The sequence below is a fragment of the Ranitomeya imitator genome, chromosome 9 (genome assembly GCF_032444005.1).
Source record: "Ranitomeya imitator isolate aRanImi1 chromosome 9, aRanImi1.pri, whole genome shotgun sequence".
NCBI lineage: Eukaryota > Metazoa > Chordata > Amphibia > Anura > Dendrobatidae > Ranitomeya > Ranitomeya imitator.
Window position 1 is genome coordinate 8,127,250 of NC_091290.1, and position 18,645 is coordinate 8,145,894.

General features: G+C 47.3%; 1 protein-coding gene across 1 annotated transcript in view; it reads left to right on the forward strand.

Annotated features, from left to right (window-relative positions):
- MYBPC3 (myosin binding protein C3) overlaps positions 1-18,645 on the forward strand; it is an 80,365-nt gene that overhangs the window by 58,271 nt on the left and 3,449 nt on the right. The window contains exons 21-30 of the mRNA XM_069739982.1: positions 1,202-1,361; positions 1,929-2,033; positions 2,359-2,547; positions 12,297-12,431; positions 15,169-15,336; positions 15,412-15,500; positions 16,449-16,644; positions 16,725-16,864; positions 17,278-17,437; positions 18,289-18,425. Coding sequence (XP_069596083.1) covers positions 1,202-1,361; positions 1,929-2,033; positions 2,359-2,547; positions 12,297-12,431; positions 15,169-15,336; positions 15,412-15,500; positions 16,449-16,644; positions 16,725-16,864; positions 17,278-17,437; positions 18,289-18,425 — 1,479 coding nt within the window. The remainder of the gene's footprint in view (positions 1-1,201; positions 1,362-1,928; positions 2,034-2,358; positions 2,548-12,296; positions 12,432-15,168; positions 15,337-15,411; positions 15,501-16,448; positions 16,645-16,724; positions 16,865-17,277; positions 17,438-18,288; positions 18,426-18,645) is intronic.

Genomic DNA, 18,645 nt, shown 5'->3' on the forward strand with positions numbered 1-18,645 from the left:
TATGGCATTAAATTACTCCTCCGGCACCCTCAATAAAACGCCCCAGAGACGGGTGCAGGGCGCCCCGGAAAAAAGAGCGCTGGACACTTCTTCTGATCGCTCCGGTTTTTAACTTTTGCTGTGATCGCACTGTCAGCTGTCCTGAGCACAACACGTCAGCCCCCATCATCCTCTCCCTCCGTCTCTGCCCCCCTTTTAGTCTCAGCTTTATCTCCCAATATCAGGTAATTGAGCAGACCCCTGTAAGGACTCACCCCAAGCCGGGGGAGGAGGCCGACGACGATGTGGATGTAAGTGGGCACCCTGCCCTCCATGTGCTGTACGAAGCGAGGAGTGTGCACAACTACTGATATCACGTGTGAGCTGTCTAGTGTGCGATCACCAACCACTCACCCACTGGCGTTATGGTGTGTAACTGCACAGCTACATGGGCAGACGGTAGAGAGATCATAGATACTAGAGAAGATTGTTCAATGGACGCTTGTCCACCAGCGATGCTGGGAGTATGTGGCCACCAGACCAGAGACCTAGAAACCTACTACCTGCTGGCATCCCCGGTTTAACGGCATGGCATGATGTCATCGTTGTGTGACGATGCAGGCGTGATGTCATCATTGTAGGATGATGCAGACATTATGTCCACCCAGGGATCCAGCAGGTAGCAGGGGCTTCGCAGTTTTTGGAGTTTGGTGGCCACAGATTTCCATTGTTGCCACTGAGCCAGGGTCTTATCAGCCTCTTTACTCATCTTTATTAAATAGGAGGCCAATAACATATAGATAGATTTGTTTGTGCCCACCAGGAAAAACATGTTTGATAGAATTAGGGTCCTATCAAAGAAGGGGCACCTTGTTGTGGCTGGTGGGCACAGATTAGCCAATCTGTGCACAGTTATAAGAGGTTTTCCACCCTTGGGCAAACTTTCGGCTACATAACATTTACACATGGTGGGTATTCTGTAAGCTGCACTGCTGGTTAAAGGTTTGTCCAAATATGGAAAACCCCCTTTAAACTAACAAATATTGAGTGTTTGCACCTATCCTGGTGTGCGCTGTGTCCGTGGTATGGGGATAGATAACAGACAGGGAGATATAAACATTGGAGGAACATTCGAGGCATTCACATCCGTCCTCTATCCTCCGGGCAGAATGTCTGCAGCCCTTTCTTCTAGGATGTGTACAGTAATAATCTTGTACTTTAGATCATTTCAGAAGCTGAAGGCAGAGTCCATGTAGAGTCCCACCCGGACCACTGTGTGTTCATCATTGAGGGGGCAGAGAAGTCAGATGAAGGCTCATATAACGTCCTGCTGAAGAACCCAGCTGGAGAGGACAAGGCCACCATTAATGTGAAGGTTATCGGTAAGAGACCATGTGCATAGCCCTGCTGGAGACAATATGTACTGGGTATACACAGTATGTATGTATGTGTATGTATGTATATATATATATATATATATATATATATATATATATATATATATATATACTGTATATATCTATTTGTGCACATTATTATGCTTGTCTGCGCTGTTTGGTGTTTATCATGCAATGTTGTCATCGGCCAACGCTTGGGGTTGGGACTCCTATGGAGGCTACACAATTGGGGGTCACCTGTGCCTCCATTTCCACTGGTTGGGAACGCAGCCTTAGAGGACCTGGTCCAGGAGAACCTTCTAGGAACGTCACATATAAGTTCTCCTGGTGCAGCACAATGTTGGGGATGGGGAGACTGATGGATTTCCGCTACGTAGAACATGATGTAATATTGGCGGTCTACACTCCTATCTATTGGCCCACCATGTAGTAACTAAACACAGACCCAGGCTGAGGCTGCTCAGACTCTATAGATGCTTAGATTAGATCCCTAGATGATCTATTTCTTTGGATCCCCCCCGCCCAATCTTCTTACTGTCCTTTTTCTCACAGAGGTACCAGATCCCCCCGAGGCTCCAAAGATCTTGAACATTGGAGAAGATTTTTGCACCGTTCAGTGGGAGGCACCAAAATATGATGGTGGCATGCCGATCACAGGTGAGTGATGATCAGACAAGACCACCCTCAATACCCCTATCACACATGGGTGTATCACTGCTGATTGGTGTGTGGGGGGGGGGGGGGAGTCCCCCATCCATGACATGGTAACATTCATGCAGTAAGATGAATCTTGGCTATCTCCGGCACTTCCATAGAGATTGAAGAGAGCGGCAGCATACCTCCATGACCACTGCTCCATTTATACTGGAGACACCTATCAGCGTGAGTTTTATCAGTCGGACCCCCGAAGATATAGTCATTATCACCAATCCTTGTTGTTACCGTATTACTCCTGTAACCCTTCGTATCCCCATCCCCGCAGGTTACATCTTGGAGAGGAAGAAGAAGAAGAGTTACCGCTGGATGCGGTTGAACTATGACCTGGTGAAGGAGCTGACCTTCGAGTCTAAGCGGATGATTGAAGGCGTGATCTACGAGATGAGGATCTACGCGGTCAATGTCATTGGCATGTCTCGCCCCAGCCAGCCGTCTCAGCCCTTCATGCCCATTGGTACGTTGTGCTTGGTATATTCTATTTATACTTGTGTCCAGGGTTCGGGGGTCCTCGAGTCCACACTTCTGAGGTTCTGCCTCCATGGTGGTCCCTGTGCACACAAAATAGATCATCAAGTACATGTAAGAAAATGAACTCCAGGGGCAACTGATTGAGCAGAAGACAAACCAATTTGCAACCTTTGTGCCTGTGTCCACCTGACGATCATCATCTGCCCTCTTGGGCCTGTCTGACCTTGTCTTGTACCACCCATTTTAAAGGGAGGAACCACTTTGGGTAGGAAGGATTTTTTGAGAAGTTAATTATGGAGAGCCTCCAAAATGGGCCAAGTGGTGGTTGCCCACTGACCTGCTCAGCATAGGGGCACAACATGGCAGCACTTGGACCTACGTGTTATGTATGGGTGTTATGTATGGATGTCACGAGCCTCCGTTGGGGCTGTGGAGGGAGGTCCATATTCCCTGATACCCAGAGACGTAGCTGGGCCTGAGCCCTGGATCTCAGACCAAGGTGAAATATCTTGTAGGCACCATCCCTGGCATCCAGCACCCATGGCACTTACCCCCTCTAGACAGTCCTCTGTGATGGCCCACACGGGGACGGCATCACTGGTGAAAATATCACATCTGCAATGGATTTGCTAAATTGGCTCTTGCTGGACCAAGAAAAGTTTTTCTTTTTTTCTTTTTAGAGATGAAAATCTGATAAAATAATGTCATCTTGGTAAATTCATATAAAAAATGTAATTCTTATTATTTTCCGCCACAATAGAGAAACCATATGTAACCGAGGAAAGATCTCGGGAAGATATGGTTTTCTTTTTCTGCCTTGTGTTCATTGTTGCTGTTTTTTTTTGCACCAAAGTAACAAGAGATTGATGACGTGTGTGCAAAATTAAAGATTCCTCATTTTTTACTTTGGGTTTTGCCCTTTTAGTGCTTTTTTTAGAGGAAAAAAAAAATAAAACGATCCTTTAAATGAGTCTTCACCTGCAGAAAAATAAAATAAGAGCAAATGTACAGGAATCAGGCGACATTTCAAGGAGACTCCAGTGAAGAATTAGGCTAAAACATCTGCACAAAAGCGTGGCCATAATATCACAAAACTACAGACAACGCAACATAAAGTCACTGTAAAAGGTAATGAATGTGGGGCGGACACGACGGTCACCCTGGAACCATTCTTACGTCAGATGAATCGGGGCCTTCGTGCTTCCTCGTGGCCGGACGACTCCTCAGCTTTATCGTGTTCTGTTGTGCTCTTCAGAACATCCCACAAATGTGGAAATCTATTAATGGCGTCTGGTCGATGTTCTGTTCTCCGGTATTTGAAGTCTTATGAGATATTTGAGGTCACATTTATGGTCTGTAGCAGCTGCGGCTCATGGAGGTTCAGATTGACGCTGGTAGTATCTGTCCAGGACATGCTGCTAATATATGACAGGCAGAACAGTGAGTGCAGCTCTGGGGTATAATACAGGATGTAACTCAGGATCAGTAATGTAATGTATGTACACAGTGACTGCACCAGCAGGATAGTGAGTGCAGCTCTGGGGTATAATACAGGATGTAACTCAGGATCAGTAATGTAATGTATGTACACAGTGACTGCACCAGCAGAATAGTGAGTGCAGCTCTGGGGTATAATACAGGATGTAACTCAGGATCAGTAATGTATGTACACAGTGACTGCACCAGCAGAATAGTGAGTGCAGCTCTGGAGTATAATACAGGATGTAACTCAGGATCAGTAATGTAATGTATGTACACAGTGACTGCACCAGCAGAATAGTGAGTGCAGCTCTGGAGTATAATACAGGATGTAACTCAGGATCAGTAATGTAATGCATGCAGATAGTATTCTGCTACAGATGGATCTGGATAAGTTGGAAACTTGGGCTGAAAGGTGGCAGATGAGGTTTAACAATGATAAATGTAAGGTTATACACATGGGAAGAGGGAATCAATATCACCATTACACACTGAATGGGAAACCACTGGGTAAATCTGACAGGGAGAAGGACTTGGGGATCCTAGTTAATGATAAACTTACCTCGAGCAGCCAGTGCCAGGCAGCAGCTGCCAAGGCAAACAGGATCATGGGGTGCATTAAAAGAGGTCTGGATACACATGATGAGAGCATTATACTGCCTCTGTACAAATCCCTAGTTAGACCGCACATGGAGTACTGTGTCCAGTTTTGGGCACCGGTGCTCAGGAAGGATATAATGGAACTAGAGAGAGTACAAAGGAGGGCAACAAAATTAATAAAGGGGATGGGAGAACTACAATACCCAGATAGATTAGCGAAATTAGGATTATTTAGTCTAGAAAAAAGACGACTGAGGGGCGATCTAATAACCATGTATAAGTATATAAGGGGACAATACAAATATCTCGCTGAGGATCTGTTTATACCAAGGAAGGTGACGGGCACAAGGGGGCATTCTTTGCGTCTGGAGGAGAGAAGGTTTTTCCACCAACATAGAAGAGGATTCTTTACTGTTAGGGCAGTGAGAATCTGGAATTGCTTGCCTGAGGAGGTGGTGATGGCGAACTCAGTCGAGGGGTTCAAGAGAGGCCTGGATGTCTTCCTGGAGCAGAACAATATTGTATCATACAATTATTAGGTTCTGTAGAAGGACGTAGATCTGGGGATTTATTATGATGGAATATAGGCTGAACTGGATGGACAAATGTCTTTTTTCGGCCTTACTAACTATGTTACTATGTTACTATGTCACACAGTGACTGCACCAGCAGAATAGTGAGTGCAGCTCTGGGGTATAATACAGGATGTAACTCAGGATCAGTAATGTAATGTATGTACACAGTGACTGCACCAGCAGAATAGTGAGTGCAGCTCTGGGGTATAATACAGGATGTAACTCAGGATCAGTAATGTAATGTATGTACACAGTGACTGCACCAGCAGAATAGTGAGTGTAGCTCTGGGGTATAATACAGGATGTAACTCAGGATCAGTAATGTAATGTCTGTACACAGTGACTGCACCAGCAGAATAGTGAGTGCAGCTCTGGGGTATAATACAGGAGGTAACTCAGGATCAGTAATGTAATGTATGTACACAGTGACTGCACCAGCAGAATAGTGAGTGCAGCTCTGGAGGATAATACAGGATGTAACTCAGGATCAGTGATGTAATGTATGTACACAGTGACTGCACCAGCAGAATAGTGAGTGCAGCTCTGGAGTATAATACAGGATGTAACTCAGGATCAGTAATGTAATGTATGTACGCAGTGACTGCACCAGCAGAATAGTGAGTGCAGCTCTGGGGTATAATACAGGAGGTAACTCAGGATCAGTAATGTATGTACACAGTGACTGCACCAGCAGAATAGTGAGTGCAGCTCTGGGGTATAATACAGGATGTAACTCAGGATCAATAATGTAATGTATGTACACAGTGACTGCACCAGCAGAATAGTAAGTGCAGCTCTGGAGTATAATACAGGATGTAACTCAGGATCAGTAATGTAATGTATGTACACAGTGACTGCACCAGCAGAATAGTGAGTGCAGCTCTGGGGTATAATACAGGATGTAACTCAGGATCAGTAATGTAATGTATGTACACAGTGACTGCACCAGCAGAATAGTGAGTGCAGCTCTGGAGTATAATACAGGAGGTAACTCAGGATCAGTAATGTATGTACACAGTGATTGCACCAGCAGAATAGTGAGTGCAGCTCTGGGGTATAATACAGGATGTAACTCAGGATCAGTAATGTAATGTATGTACACAGTGACTGCACCAGCAGAATAGTGAGTGCAGCTCTGGAGTATAATACAGGAGGTAACTCAGGATCAGTAATGTAATGTATGTACACAGTGACTCCACCAGCAGAATAGTGAGTGCAGCTCTGTAGTATAATACAGGAGGTAACTCAGGATCAGTAATGTAATGTATGTACACAGTGACTGCACCAGCAGAATAGTGAGTGCAGCTCTGGAGTATAATACAGGATGTAACTCAGGATCAATAATGTAATGTATATCCACAGTGACTGCACCAGCAGAATAGTGAGTGCAGCTCTGGGATATAATACAGGATGTAACTCAGGATCAGTAATGTAATGTATGTACACAGTGACTCCACCAGCAGAATAGTGAGTGCAGCTCTGGGGTATAATACAGGATGTAACTCAGGATCAGTAATGTAATGTATGTACACAGTGACTCCACCAGCAGAATAGTGAGTGCAGCTCTGGAGTATAATATAGGATGTAACTCAGGATCAGTAATGTAATGTATGTACACAGTGACTGCACCAGCAGAATAGTGAGTGCAGCTCTGGAGTATAATACAGGAGGTAACTCAGGATCAGTAATGTAATGTATGTACACAGTGACTCCACCAGCAGAATAGTGAGTGCAGCTCTGGGGTATAATACAGGATGTAACTCAGGATCTGTAATGTAATGTATGTACAGTGACTGCACCAGCAGAATAGTGAGTGCAGCTCTGGGGTATAATACAGGATGAAGCTCAGGATCTTATAAAACCCTTTCCATTACTATCACAATCGAGTTTTTATAATGGTTCCTGTACCATTTGGGCCACATTGTAAACATTCTGTAGGTGAGATGTCGTGGACATATGCAGAAAAGATTTGTTCTATTTTTATGGCACCTTTAGGTGCGTCGTCTGCAGGATCAGTAATGTACAGGAATAGGATATCGCCATTTGTCAAGAAGAAGGAGCAAACCTTGTCACAACTGTCAGCAGCCCGACTGAGTGCTGAGGTCAGAGCGGTCAACCCGACCTCTGTGATCCTACAGGAACCAATACTGTATATGTGATCAGACACTGGGCAGCGGTGCAGCGAGGACAAAGCACCACTGTGCTGCCCCCACACCGGTCATCCCTGCACATTATATGGTCATGCGATACAATCAGCACCATGTGGAAGAACCATCTTAGCCGCAGGTCCTGATTGACCGCACAACCACCCTACGCCACCATGCACAGCTGGTAAACCAGCCCCATAGCCAGGGTGAGCGGCGCTGCTGAGCGGCCAGGGATCCGCAGGTACCTGCACCGTCCTACAGCTCTCCATGCGCCACATAATCCCTGTAATGGAGTTTGTTAGATTAGTGGTGGATTGTAAATCGGTGTTATTGGTGCACTCTATGGCGGCAGTTATTACATTGGGAGGCGCTATGATGTAGGCACTATACATTATATTATTCTTGTAGGGGACGTTGATGGTGGTGGTAGTAGTAGGGTGACAATTTTATATACTATTTTGTGCTTGTTCAGCACCATATCTTTCCACACAGGGCACCGTCCAATATAAGGTCGGCCCCGGTTTCTCCTCCATTGAATATCAGCCATTTACACTGATGGGTTTTTAGGGTTTGTTTTTTTTGTTTTATTTTTAAGCCAAGAATCTTTGTGGAAAATCACAGGCGCATGTGAAATGCCGGAAAAATGCTAAAAATGTCAATTATACTGTATATCCCAATCCTCAGCCAGATTCCAGTGGAAACTCCACTGCGGTGCCCACTATTACACACAGCTGTCCTGAGACCAGCGTCCATGCAGGGTCTCCGCACCCCCCATCAACACCATTAAGGCTTTGTAACCGGAGCTGAAAATGGGACACAAGACACCTCCATCCAATGTCTCTTAACCCTTCCCTGATCACTCCCAGGAAGCTTCAGTCTACAAGTGAGTCCTGGTCACATGACAATCCATATATCCAGCGAGGTCGGGGGGGACAGAGCGGTGGTCTCCTGCCCCAATCAGGACGGCGTCATCGGTGATGGCATGACGCCCGCCGATGACTTATCTGTCGTATACTCTTATTATGGGGTGCCGTCCATTTATTTCTTGGGCTGCGCTGCCTCATTTACTTGGATGTTTTTATGTTCATGATATTTATATTTAAGGGCATTTGTTCCGAAATTTGCAGGATTGTCGGACTTTATAGAGCGGCTCTTTATTAGTAGTATCACAGTTTCCATTGGTCGTGAGCCTCGCTGTTACGTGTATTCTGGTAATATTTAGGTATTGTTTGCAAGCGTTGTGTGCACCTAATTGCTTCATTATTTAAAGCATAGGTGTGCACCTCCTGCATTCATAACACATAGATGCCAAAAATGGCTTTGGTGCACATGCCAGTCTAATCTGTCTACGAAGTGTCCTGATTTTCATTCTCTTTAATTTTTCATTTTGATTGGGTGGTTCCTCTTCATCAGCATTCTATCAGCACTATAGGTGCTGGAACTTCTGTTACCTCACTTCCCAATGTACATTCAGCTTGCTAATGTGAAATGAAATTTCAGCCCTAAACTTAAAACCCTCCTCTGCCTCTTTGCCTAATTTCTCCAGTCTGTCAAGCTGCATAAAGGTGTAACAAAGACCCACTTCCTGTACAGAGACAAAGCCCCTCCCCAACTTTCTGTAGAGAGACAAAGCTACGCCCCAACTTCCTGTAGAGACAAAGCTACGCCCCAACTTCCTGTAAGGTGACAAAGCCACCTCCTACTTCCTGTAGAGACAAAGCCACCTCCTACTTCCTATAGAGGCAAAGACCCAATGCCACTTCCTGTAACTAGAGAGACAAAGCCATGCCCTACTTACTGTACAAAGACAAACACTGGCCCCCACTTCCTGAAGAGACAAATACTGGCCCCCCACTTCCTGTAGACAAAGCCACCTCCTACTTCCTGTATAAACAGGCAAACCACTCCTCACTTCCTGTAGACAGTCAAACCACACCACACTTCCTGTAGAGAGACAAAGCCACCTACTTCCTGTAGAGAGACACAACCACCTCCAACTTCCTGTAGACAGTCAAACCACGCCACACTTCCTGTAGAATGACAAAGACCTGTTTGGCCAACAACTTTTCCTTTGTCATGCACAATCACTTTGCCCCTGTGTTTGTAGTGGGGAGAAGAAATTGACCTCAATAAGTGGCTTATGTCTTGTGTGAACAAAAGATCAAGCATGTTGAAATCCAACATGCCCGACCCTTCTGGTCCCTGACCAGATCTACCATTGTGGAATAGTCAGTACACCCTCCTACACATTAAGTAGATGGCCATTGCTGCTGAAATCGGTGGGTTTGGGCCATTTTGGTCCCTCGTACGTCCCCAACCTTTTGGGCAATGATGGCAAAAAATTTGTAGCTTTTTAATAAATTTCAAAATGAAATTCTAATTTAATTGCATTTTTTTTGTGCCGTATTTCCCTGTGTCCCCTCTATATCCATAGCAGCAGGAGGGTTTCGGGATCTTCTCGTGACAGGACAGCGGCCTGAACCCTTCATACCAGACCAAGTGGTGGAGCGTAATAAAGCTTTTATATTAGAAATGAGTCAGATCGCGCTGACATTTAAGAGATTCTCTCCGACAGCTGCGAACATCTTTGCGCCGGTTAGATAATTCCTTGTCTTCTTCTATTTTCATGAAACGTGATGTCACCTAAAGTCGTCTCTCCGAGGGGCGGCTCAAGTGTGGTGACTGCTCCCGGTGCCGTCCTCGTACGTGGGGTCTATATAGAAGACTTTGTGGTGTGGAGGGTGGAGATCACGTTTTTCTTTTCTACACTTTGTCCTCTTCTCCAAATGGTTTTTATGAATTTCTCATTCCTGGTCTGGCTTTAGTTACGTAAATGTGCTGATGGGGAAGCGGCTGCTATATTTAGAGGTGAGAGCATTAGCGTTGTGGAGCATCAAGGCTCAGAATGCGGGAAAGAAATGTTCCTCCTCGGTATTAGGAGGGGTCGGGAGCGGGGTCTCTGAGCTCATCCTCCAGCCCCCTCCTCTGCTATTCTCATACCGTCCCTACGTTCTTACACCCCTCGTCTTATTCATTTCATCCTCACATTGGAGCAACGAGTGGGAAGTTTGGTTTCCTGGAGCCTCCACAAGTTCCACCATGACTCGATTGTCACGTTTAGACAAAAGTTCCCAAGTGGAAACTTCAAGACCCGTCCGAAGAAAACAAAAAGAATTTCTAGGTCTGATCCTCCTCTATCGCCCCCCGATCATTGGAATAATCAATGCCCGTCGGTTCCGAGGACTCGACCATCGTAGGTTTGCAGGAACGGTCGTGTGATGCCGACCGGTGGAACTTTCCCTCGTGTCCCGTATATCGTTCCGGGAGAATTTTTTCGCAGATTTGGTGACTCTTGTGGAGCTTTTATATGGGGGTTAAGTTTTATTTTTCTTTTCTGTTGGACATTTGGTCCTTGTGTTGTTTGTCCGGCTTATTTGTCGTCGTCGTTGTTGGATCGGTAGATGCACTTTGATCTTGTTTTTTTATAGAGTCGTTTTGCGCTTTTCTTTAAGTTACGTTGGACAAGTGTGAAGGAATTGTGGTATCGTAATCAAACATGCCATTGGAATATTCAGTGTGCAATGTGTTGGGTTGTATTCACAAGTGGCAGAAAAAATAGTTTTTTTTGTTAAAAAAAAAAAACCGATGTAACCACAGCCGTAGGCTTCCTTTGCATCCATTTTTGCACTTTCCTTTTTGTGGGTGTTTTTTTTTTTTTTTTTTACATGCATCTTTTTTTGGTTGATTCTTTGACATAACACATCGGGAATTCTAGATCCCTTTTAGAATCACAAGATTTGTATTGTCAAAAACGGGATAAAAGGCACCAAAAATGCAATAAAAAATAACACATTTATCCATGGAGGATTTTCAGAGAAAATTACAAAAAGAGCAGCAAAAAATATCCCTCATTCTCCATCCGTTTATACTAAACAAACATATAAATAAAAAAAACAAAACCTTCATTAGGATCAGTAGAAAGATGAACATCTGATTATTGTGGTTTTATTATCATCAATGTGTTAAAACCTAAAACCAGTCTGAGACTGGACGTCCGGGCAGCGACTCGCTGTCCACAGGATCTGGTCACGGGTCGGCGCTATTTGGGGGTCTGCGCTGTTACATTGCTCTCATATGAATAAGAACAAGACATCAGATCATTGTTTCATTACAAGAACTTGAGATTTGGACGTTCTGCCTGCTGTATAGCCGAGGTTAGGGTTAAGCCTAGCCCTAGCCTTACCCTAACCAAAAATACGAGTCAGTCCTTTTATAACCCTGCCTTGACTTTGGCATTAATATAGCAAATGTGAAATCTTCCCTCCACTACAAGCACGTGTGGTGTATTGCAACTGAAAATCCATAGCAGAAAAGAAGGTAAAATTTTACCCAATCTCATCCAACAGTTGCAGAGGTTTTCCAAGCAGAAATGTCGATGTTGTGCCCGTGTGTAATTCCGCAGCTCATCAGTTCTTTCTGCAGACTTCTAAGGTGGTGAAATCCGCTGTAGAACTGCACGTTATTCATGCACATGCGGCTTCTGATTTGCTGCAGATTTAAGTCTAAATTCGCTGGGAATTTGTTGCAGAAACATCGGCCACATTTCTATGTGAAATGTCTTCAATTTAATAGAAGCAGAAAATGCAGTAAAAACGGGTTTATGTTGTGCTATTTGGATGTGGAATTTTCAGTCAAATTAATTGAGAAAAATGCATCTGAGCATACCGTAAAGATGGAAACACACAGTTTTTATAGCTGAAGTGGAAGTGTCAGGAATAATTACAGTCATTGCTGTGCTGAGGACCGAGGTGTCAGGTACCACGTGTACCGTCTGCACTGGGTCATGTCCATCCATTGATCTCGTACCCCGTGCAGACTGCGCTGGAGATGACGCCCCTGTATAAGTTGCTAATACTTCCCCTTGTGTCTTTCAGCTCCTACAAGTGAGCCCACCGTGCTGACCGTGGAGGACGTGAGCGACACCAGCATTACACTGAAATGGAGACCCCCCGAGAGGATCGGTGCCGGAGGACTGGACGGATACATCGTGGAGTACTGCAAGGAGGGATGTAAGTGCAGCCGGTCCCTGTCCCCAGCGGGGCTCACAGGTCTGTGTGCTTCTGTGAGTAGAAACCCAAACATCAAATTTCTTAAGACTTAGTTCACACCTACCAGTCCATTGCCTGCGGGTCACATAGCAAGCCCACTAGAGCTTATGACCATTGCATGCACACTAGCTCTGCTGCACAGGATGTGTTGTCTCCAGTGTCACCTATAGGTAGTCATCATGTGTAGGTGGAACTAGACTGACCGTCCTTACTGGAGAAGAGCTAATTTGCATCCACATTCCCAGAATGCTTTGCCGTCCTACACTGGATCTCCAGAAGAACCAGAACCTTCCAAGAGTAGGAACAGAAATATAATCCCATGGTCGCATTTGACCTCTTCTCCCCTGGTTACATGGGCCGCCACTTTCGTGTGCCATTCGTGAAAATTTTAAGGGTTATTCCTGGAATTATACGTTATATTGTATTGATAGGAAAAAGAATAACTTAGTGATGGCTGAGCATCTGATCCCGAAAATGGAGCTTTGGGGCATCTTGAGTGGAGCAGAACCGCACATGCTCGGCCTCCATTCATTGTCTATGGGACTGATGTAAATGTGAAACTTTTCCCAGACAAACCCATAGACAAGGAAGAGAGCGCAGGACGAGCATGCGCAGCTCTGCTTCATTCTGGCAGGACTCTTCGTCTTGGCCCCTTCGGAATTAGTGCCTGTCCCAGCGGTTGATAGGTTCCATCACAGTGAAATGCCCCCCTCGGAATTAGTGCCTGTCCCAGTGGTTTTTAGGTGCCATCATAGTGAAATGCCCCCCTCGGAATGAGAGCCGGTCCCAATGGTTGATGGGTGCCATCACAGTGAAATTCCCTCCTCAGCAGCGGCGCCGGTCCCAGTGGTTGATAGGTTCCATCACAGTGATATTCCCTCCTTGGAATCAGTGCTGGTCCCAGTGATTGATAGGTGCCATCACAGTGATATTCCCTCCTCGGAATCAGCGCTGGTCCCAGGGGTTGATAGGTGCCATCACAGTGAAATGCACACCTCAAGATCGGTACCGATTCCAGTGGTTGATAGGTGCCATCACAGTGATATTCCCTCCTCGGAATCAGCGCTGGTCCCAGGGGTTGATAGGTGCCATCACAGTGAAATGCACACCTCAAGATCGGTACCGATTCCAGTGGTTGATAGGTGCCATCACAGTGATTTTCCCTCCTCGGAATCAGTGCTGGTCCCAGTGGTTGATAGGTGCCATCACAGTGATTTTCCCTCCTCGGAATCAGTGCTGGTCCCAGTGGTTGATGGGTGCCATCACAGTGATTTTCCCTTCTCGGAATCAGTGCTGGTCCCAGTGGTTGATAGGTGCCATCACAGTGATTTTCCCTCCTCGGAATCAGTGCTGGTCCCAGTGGTTGATAGGTGCCATCACAGTGATTTTCCCTCCTCGGAATCAGTGCTGGTCCCAGTGGTTGATGGGTGCCATCACAGTGATTTTCCCTCCTCGGAATCAGTGCTGGTCCCAGTGGTTGATAGGTGCCATCACAGTGATTTTCCCTCCTCGGAATCAGTGCTGGTCCCAGTGGTTGATAGGTGCCATCACAGTGATTTTCCCTCCTCGGAATCAGTGCTGGTCCCAGTGGTTGATAGGTGCCATCATAGTGAAATGCACCCCTCAAGATCGGTACCGATCTCAGTAGTTGAAAGGTGCCATCACAGTGAAATTCCCTCCTCGGAATCCGTGCTGTTCACAGTGATTGATAGGTGCCATCATAGTGAATTGCCCCCCTCAGGATCAGTACCGGTTCCAGTGGTTGCCCCCTCTGCTGGTGCCCTGTGACAGGAAACATGGCTGACATATGTAGTCAGAAGAACAGCTGATGGCGGGACAGGACACGGGCGCAGAGCGAGGGTCCAGGTACATTTATGGTGCACGCTGCTGTCCTAATGTCGGCACTGACCCCTCACAGAATCCCTGACGCTGGAGGAGCGCGGCTTACAGGCTTATCTTCTTGTGTTTCCCATTTCGTCTCAAGAACTGGGCCTCTGCCATGATAAACACTCCGCTCCGCACTTAGACGCTGCTGAGCTCAGTAGCGGGCACAGGAATGCCCAGATTAATTGCCCTCCAGGCCTGGCTACACCCGTTATCTCTAATCAGGTGTCACCGGAGCCGCCCCGTCACACCAGATCCATTTACTGCTGGATTTCCACGCTGCTCATAATGATTTAATATGATTTGGAGGCTTATGACCATCATCCCGCCAGAGTGGCCTCTCCGAAGTGGCCGACAGCGGGAGGCCAGCCGAGGATTCACAGCTGCTCCGAATAGATCTGAGAGGGGCGATGCGGCCCTCCGCTATTTCCACAATGACACCGGGGTCCGGGTATCCGATGTCAGGACTGTGAGGGGCGGCCAGACGCAGGAAGAGGTGACAGTCCGTAATGTGGGCTTTATTTATAAGCCGCAATTAAAGGGGTGTTCCCATCATATACTACTATGGCACTGCACTGGGACATGCCACGCCGCAGTGACCCCCTGAACGGAGCCGGTTACTTAATCTTTACTGACAGCACCCATCCTACAATGTCTGACCTAGACAGAACTGAGCACTGTTCATCCTGGGACTCCTGGTTCAGGACTAGAAGGTATACCGACTGGCGTGCATCTGATAGAAGCTTGTACATCGCATCCTCCGGCTCTGCAGCATCTTCTTACATAATACCGCACTAACGTTTCCTATCCGCAGCTTCTGACTGGGTCCCCGCACTGCAAGGCCTGACCGAGAGGACATCATGTCTGATCCGAGATCTCCCCACCGGCGAGAGACTTTCCTTCAGGGTCAAAGCAATTAACCTGGCAGGAGCCAGCGAGCCCTGCACCATGAAAGAGCCCGTCACCATCCGGGAGATCATGCGTAAGTGTCCGTGCGTCCGTCTCTGTATTTTTCTATCTCATATCTATCGGTTTATCGTAACTCATCTTCCTCCAGAACGACCCAAGATCTGGCTCCCGCGTTTCCTGAGACAGAAGCTTGTGAAGAGAGTCGGAGAGACCGTGAACATCGTCATACCCTTCCAGGTATCCATGGTGTAGCAGGCCACATGTAATACTTGATGCCGCCTGCGGGGGGCGCTGTAGGAGAACTGAACACCTGCTGCCAGGTTCCTCTGCTGATGACAGACGATCACTGGGGATCGCAGCGATGGAACAACCTGTAATTAATGCCTCTCATCAAAAGGGATTGTTGGAGCAAACGAGTCCAATAGCCGTACAGCCCTCAGACTCATTAGTGGTCATAGCGAGGAGACGAGGTATCCGAGTCGACGTGATTTTGAGTTTATATTGGCTTTTTCCAACATCTGAGCAAGCAAAGCTACTGTGTAAAGTATGGGGGAGATAGTTCAACCTCCTAAGGTGACAACAGACAATGCAGTTAAGCTGAAAAGCCGCCATCTTGCACCTGTCCTACGAGGGCCTGTAGATTCAGCAGTAAATCGTACACTTGGGGTCTCGAGAGCAGTTTACAGACAGCGACGATACATAATGGCTATTATCAGAGCCAAGCAGCTGCTGTAAAGCGAGGACATATGTGTAGTGATCACGCGGCAGCGGCCGGGGTCGTCGCCTTGTGCTTCACACATTGTAGCGGAGGCAGATGAGAGACGGGAATGTACAATGAGGGGCGAGGTCGCGGGGATGATGATTGAGCTCCATCAGAGCGCGGCACGACGCTGTAAATTTAGGATGTAGTGTCAAGAGCAAGATTCGGGATGATACAACCATGGACCAGAGGAGGCCGTTAGCTCACTAACCCTGCATCGTATACATATATACATAGAGCTGGTTCAGCCGAGAGCTGCTCCTGACGACCACCTCACCCATATACATCTATCAGTCCCGGACTACGGGGGTCCGTACAAGTGTCCCACCCCAAGCACCATTTCCCACAGATGTAGACTCCCTCCTGCTGCTTGTGCCTCCTTCCACCATCGCTCTGTCGTTCTCATGACTTTTTTTGGGTTACAGGGAAAGCCTCGCCCTGTGGTCACCTGGCTGAAAGACGGGCAGCCCATCGATCCGAAACAGGTCGGCATCAGAAACAGCGAGGCCGACACCATCCTGTTCATCAGATCTGCCGAGAGGCGTCACTCCGGAGAATACCAGGTCAAAATCCAGATCGAGAACTGTGAGGACGCCGCCACCATCTGCATCCAGATCGTAGGTAAGTCACAGCAACGGAAGAGAAGCCGCGAAGACCCCCAGACCGGCGTACGTGATTATAACCAAAATGTTCTGCTGCAGACAAGCCCAGCGCCCCCCAAAACCTGAAGATTGTGGAAATCTGGGGATTTAATGTGGCCCTAGAATGGTCTCCACCTCAAGATGATGGAAATACTGAGATCTCCGGCTACACCATCCAAAAAGCAGACAAGAAGACCATGGTGAGCGGAAATGGGTGGTCTGGAGGTGGCTGGACACGTTGGTAAAGGGCAGCCGAACCCCAGACATTCAGGGCGGTGGGCGACTGTTGTTTATGGCAGCTCTCTAAATTCCTGGACGGTGCCCCCCATACTCAATACTGCTCCGCTCGAGGCTTCTTCTCCTTTCCGCCGGCATCTTTATGGGTCGGCCTACAGCTAAGAGCTTGGCCACATTTAGAGGGGGCATGAAGGACAGCTATAGAGATGGCTGTGGTGTGGACCCCCGCTCTCCAGATATATGTAGCCCACCTGGTGGGACCCATCAGACATTGTGAAAGAGCAGACTGCCCAGTATAAGGATAAAACCCAATCTCTGAGGTCCCGGGTGCCGTGAGATCCGCATTTATGATTATCGCCTCCTATTCTTTCCCCAGGAATGGTTCACAGTCTACGAACACTACAGACGCCTTCACTGCGTGGTGTCCGATCTCATCATGGGGAACGAGTATTATTTCCGAGCATTCAGTGAGAACATGTGTGGTCTGAGCGAGAAGCCCGCCAACGCCAAGGACAGCGCCAAAATCCTCAAATCAGGTAAATGCGCAGCACGGTCTGAAGATCTACAGACGATGCCTTGTAATGTCTGATACAGAGACACTACAACTGTAATAATGGCTCAGGGAAGAACGACCATAGCCCCCAATATACTCTGACGGGGATGCCGGCATCTCTTCCTAGCCCATCACCATTGGGCGCTGGCTGGACAGTTGGCCACGATCCGTCCGATGCCCAGGAGGGCTCCTGCATGGTTCCATTACTTACAGCAGGAGCTGTACGCTGCGGTCCCTCCATGCCGTATGTTAGCTTGGGTGGGAGCGTATGCTTGGAGTATTCCCACTATAAACACGCAAGGCCTGTGCACAATATGTAGGTGCAGGGCCACCTCTGTGACACTGGTGCAGGCCACACACCCCGTGACACTGGTGCAGGCCACACACCCCGTGACACTAGTGCAGGCCTCACACCCCGTGACACTGGTGCAGGCCACACCCCCTTGAAAGGTGTAGGTACCACCCAGGTGACATTGGGGCAGACCACACCCCCATGACACAGGTGCACGCCACACCCCGAGGTCCCGTCCCCCCATTTGCTAAATCACAGCAGCATAGAGTGCGGCTTCCGACCATTGAAGTCTATGGGGCGTGCTGTGAATGGGCAGGTGGGTCTCTGGTCTTTGTGAGCACCACCTCCTCTAGTATATTCTGCGGATGCCTTCTAGAGTTTCCCCTGTGGGGGGCGCTGTAGAGGACTGAACATCTGCTGAAAGATTACACTCATCCTAAGAGAAACTTTTTTTTTTTTTTTTCTTTATTTAATACCAGGAAAGTGTCAGATATATATTTTTTTTATTTATTTATTGTCTTTCCTTTTTTTTTTGTTCCTAGGAATTTCATACAAACCTCCCAACTACAAGGAACACGAGTTTGGGGAAGCTCCTAAATTCACACATCCTCTTGCCAACCGCTCCGTCGTTGCAGGATACAACGCGACCCTCAGCTGTGCCCTCCGGGGGTCCCCCAAGGTGCGGCCCCCCAGTAAAGTTACGATAGGATTGGGGATGGTGATACTGGAATATCGCAACTTACAGGGAAATTATCGTCTGATCCGTGGCCAGGATGTTATAGAGCAGGAGGAGCCGAGCAGTCAGACATTACTGTGGGGAGAGTTTCAGTAAAACTTCCATTTTATTCATTAAAATCCCTGGTGTTTGTATGTATGAGTCCAGTGGGCGGGGCTATTCA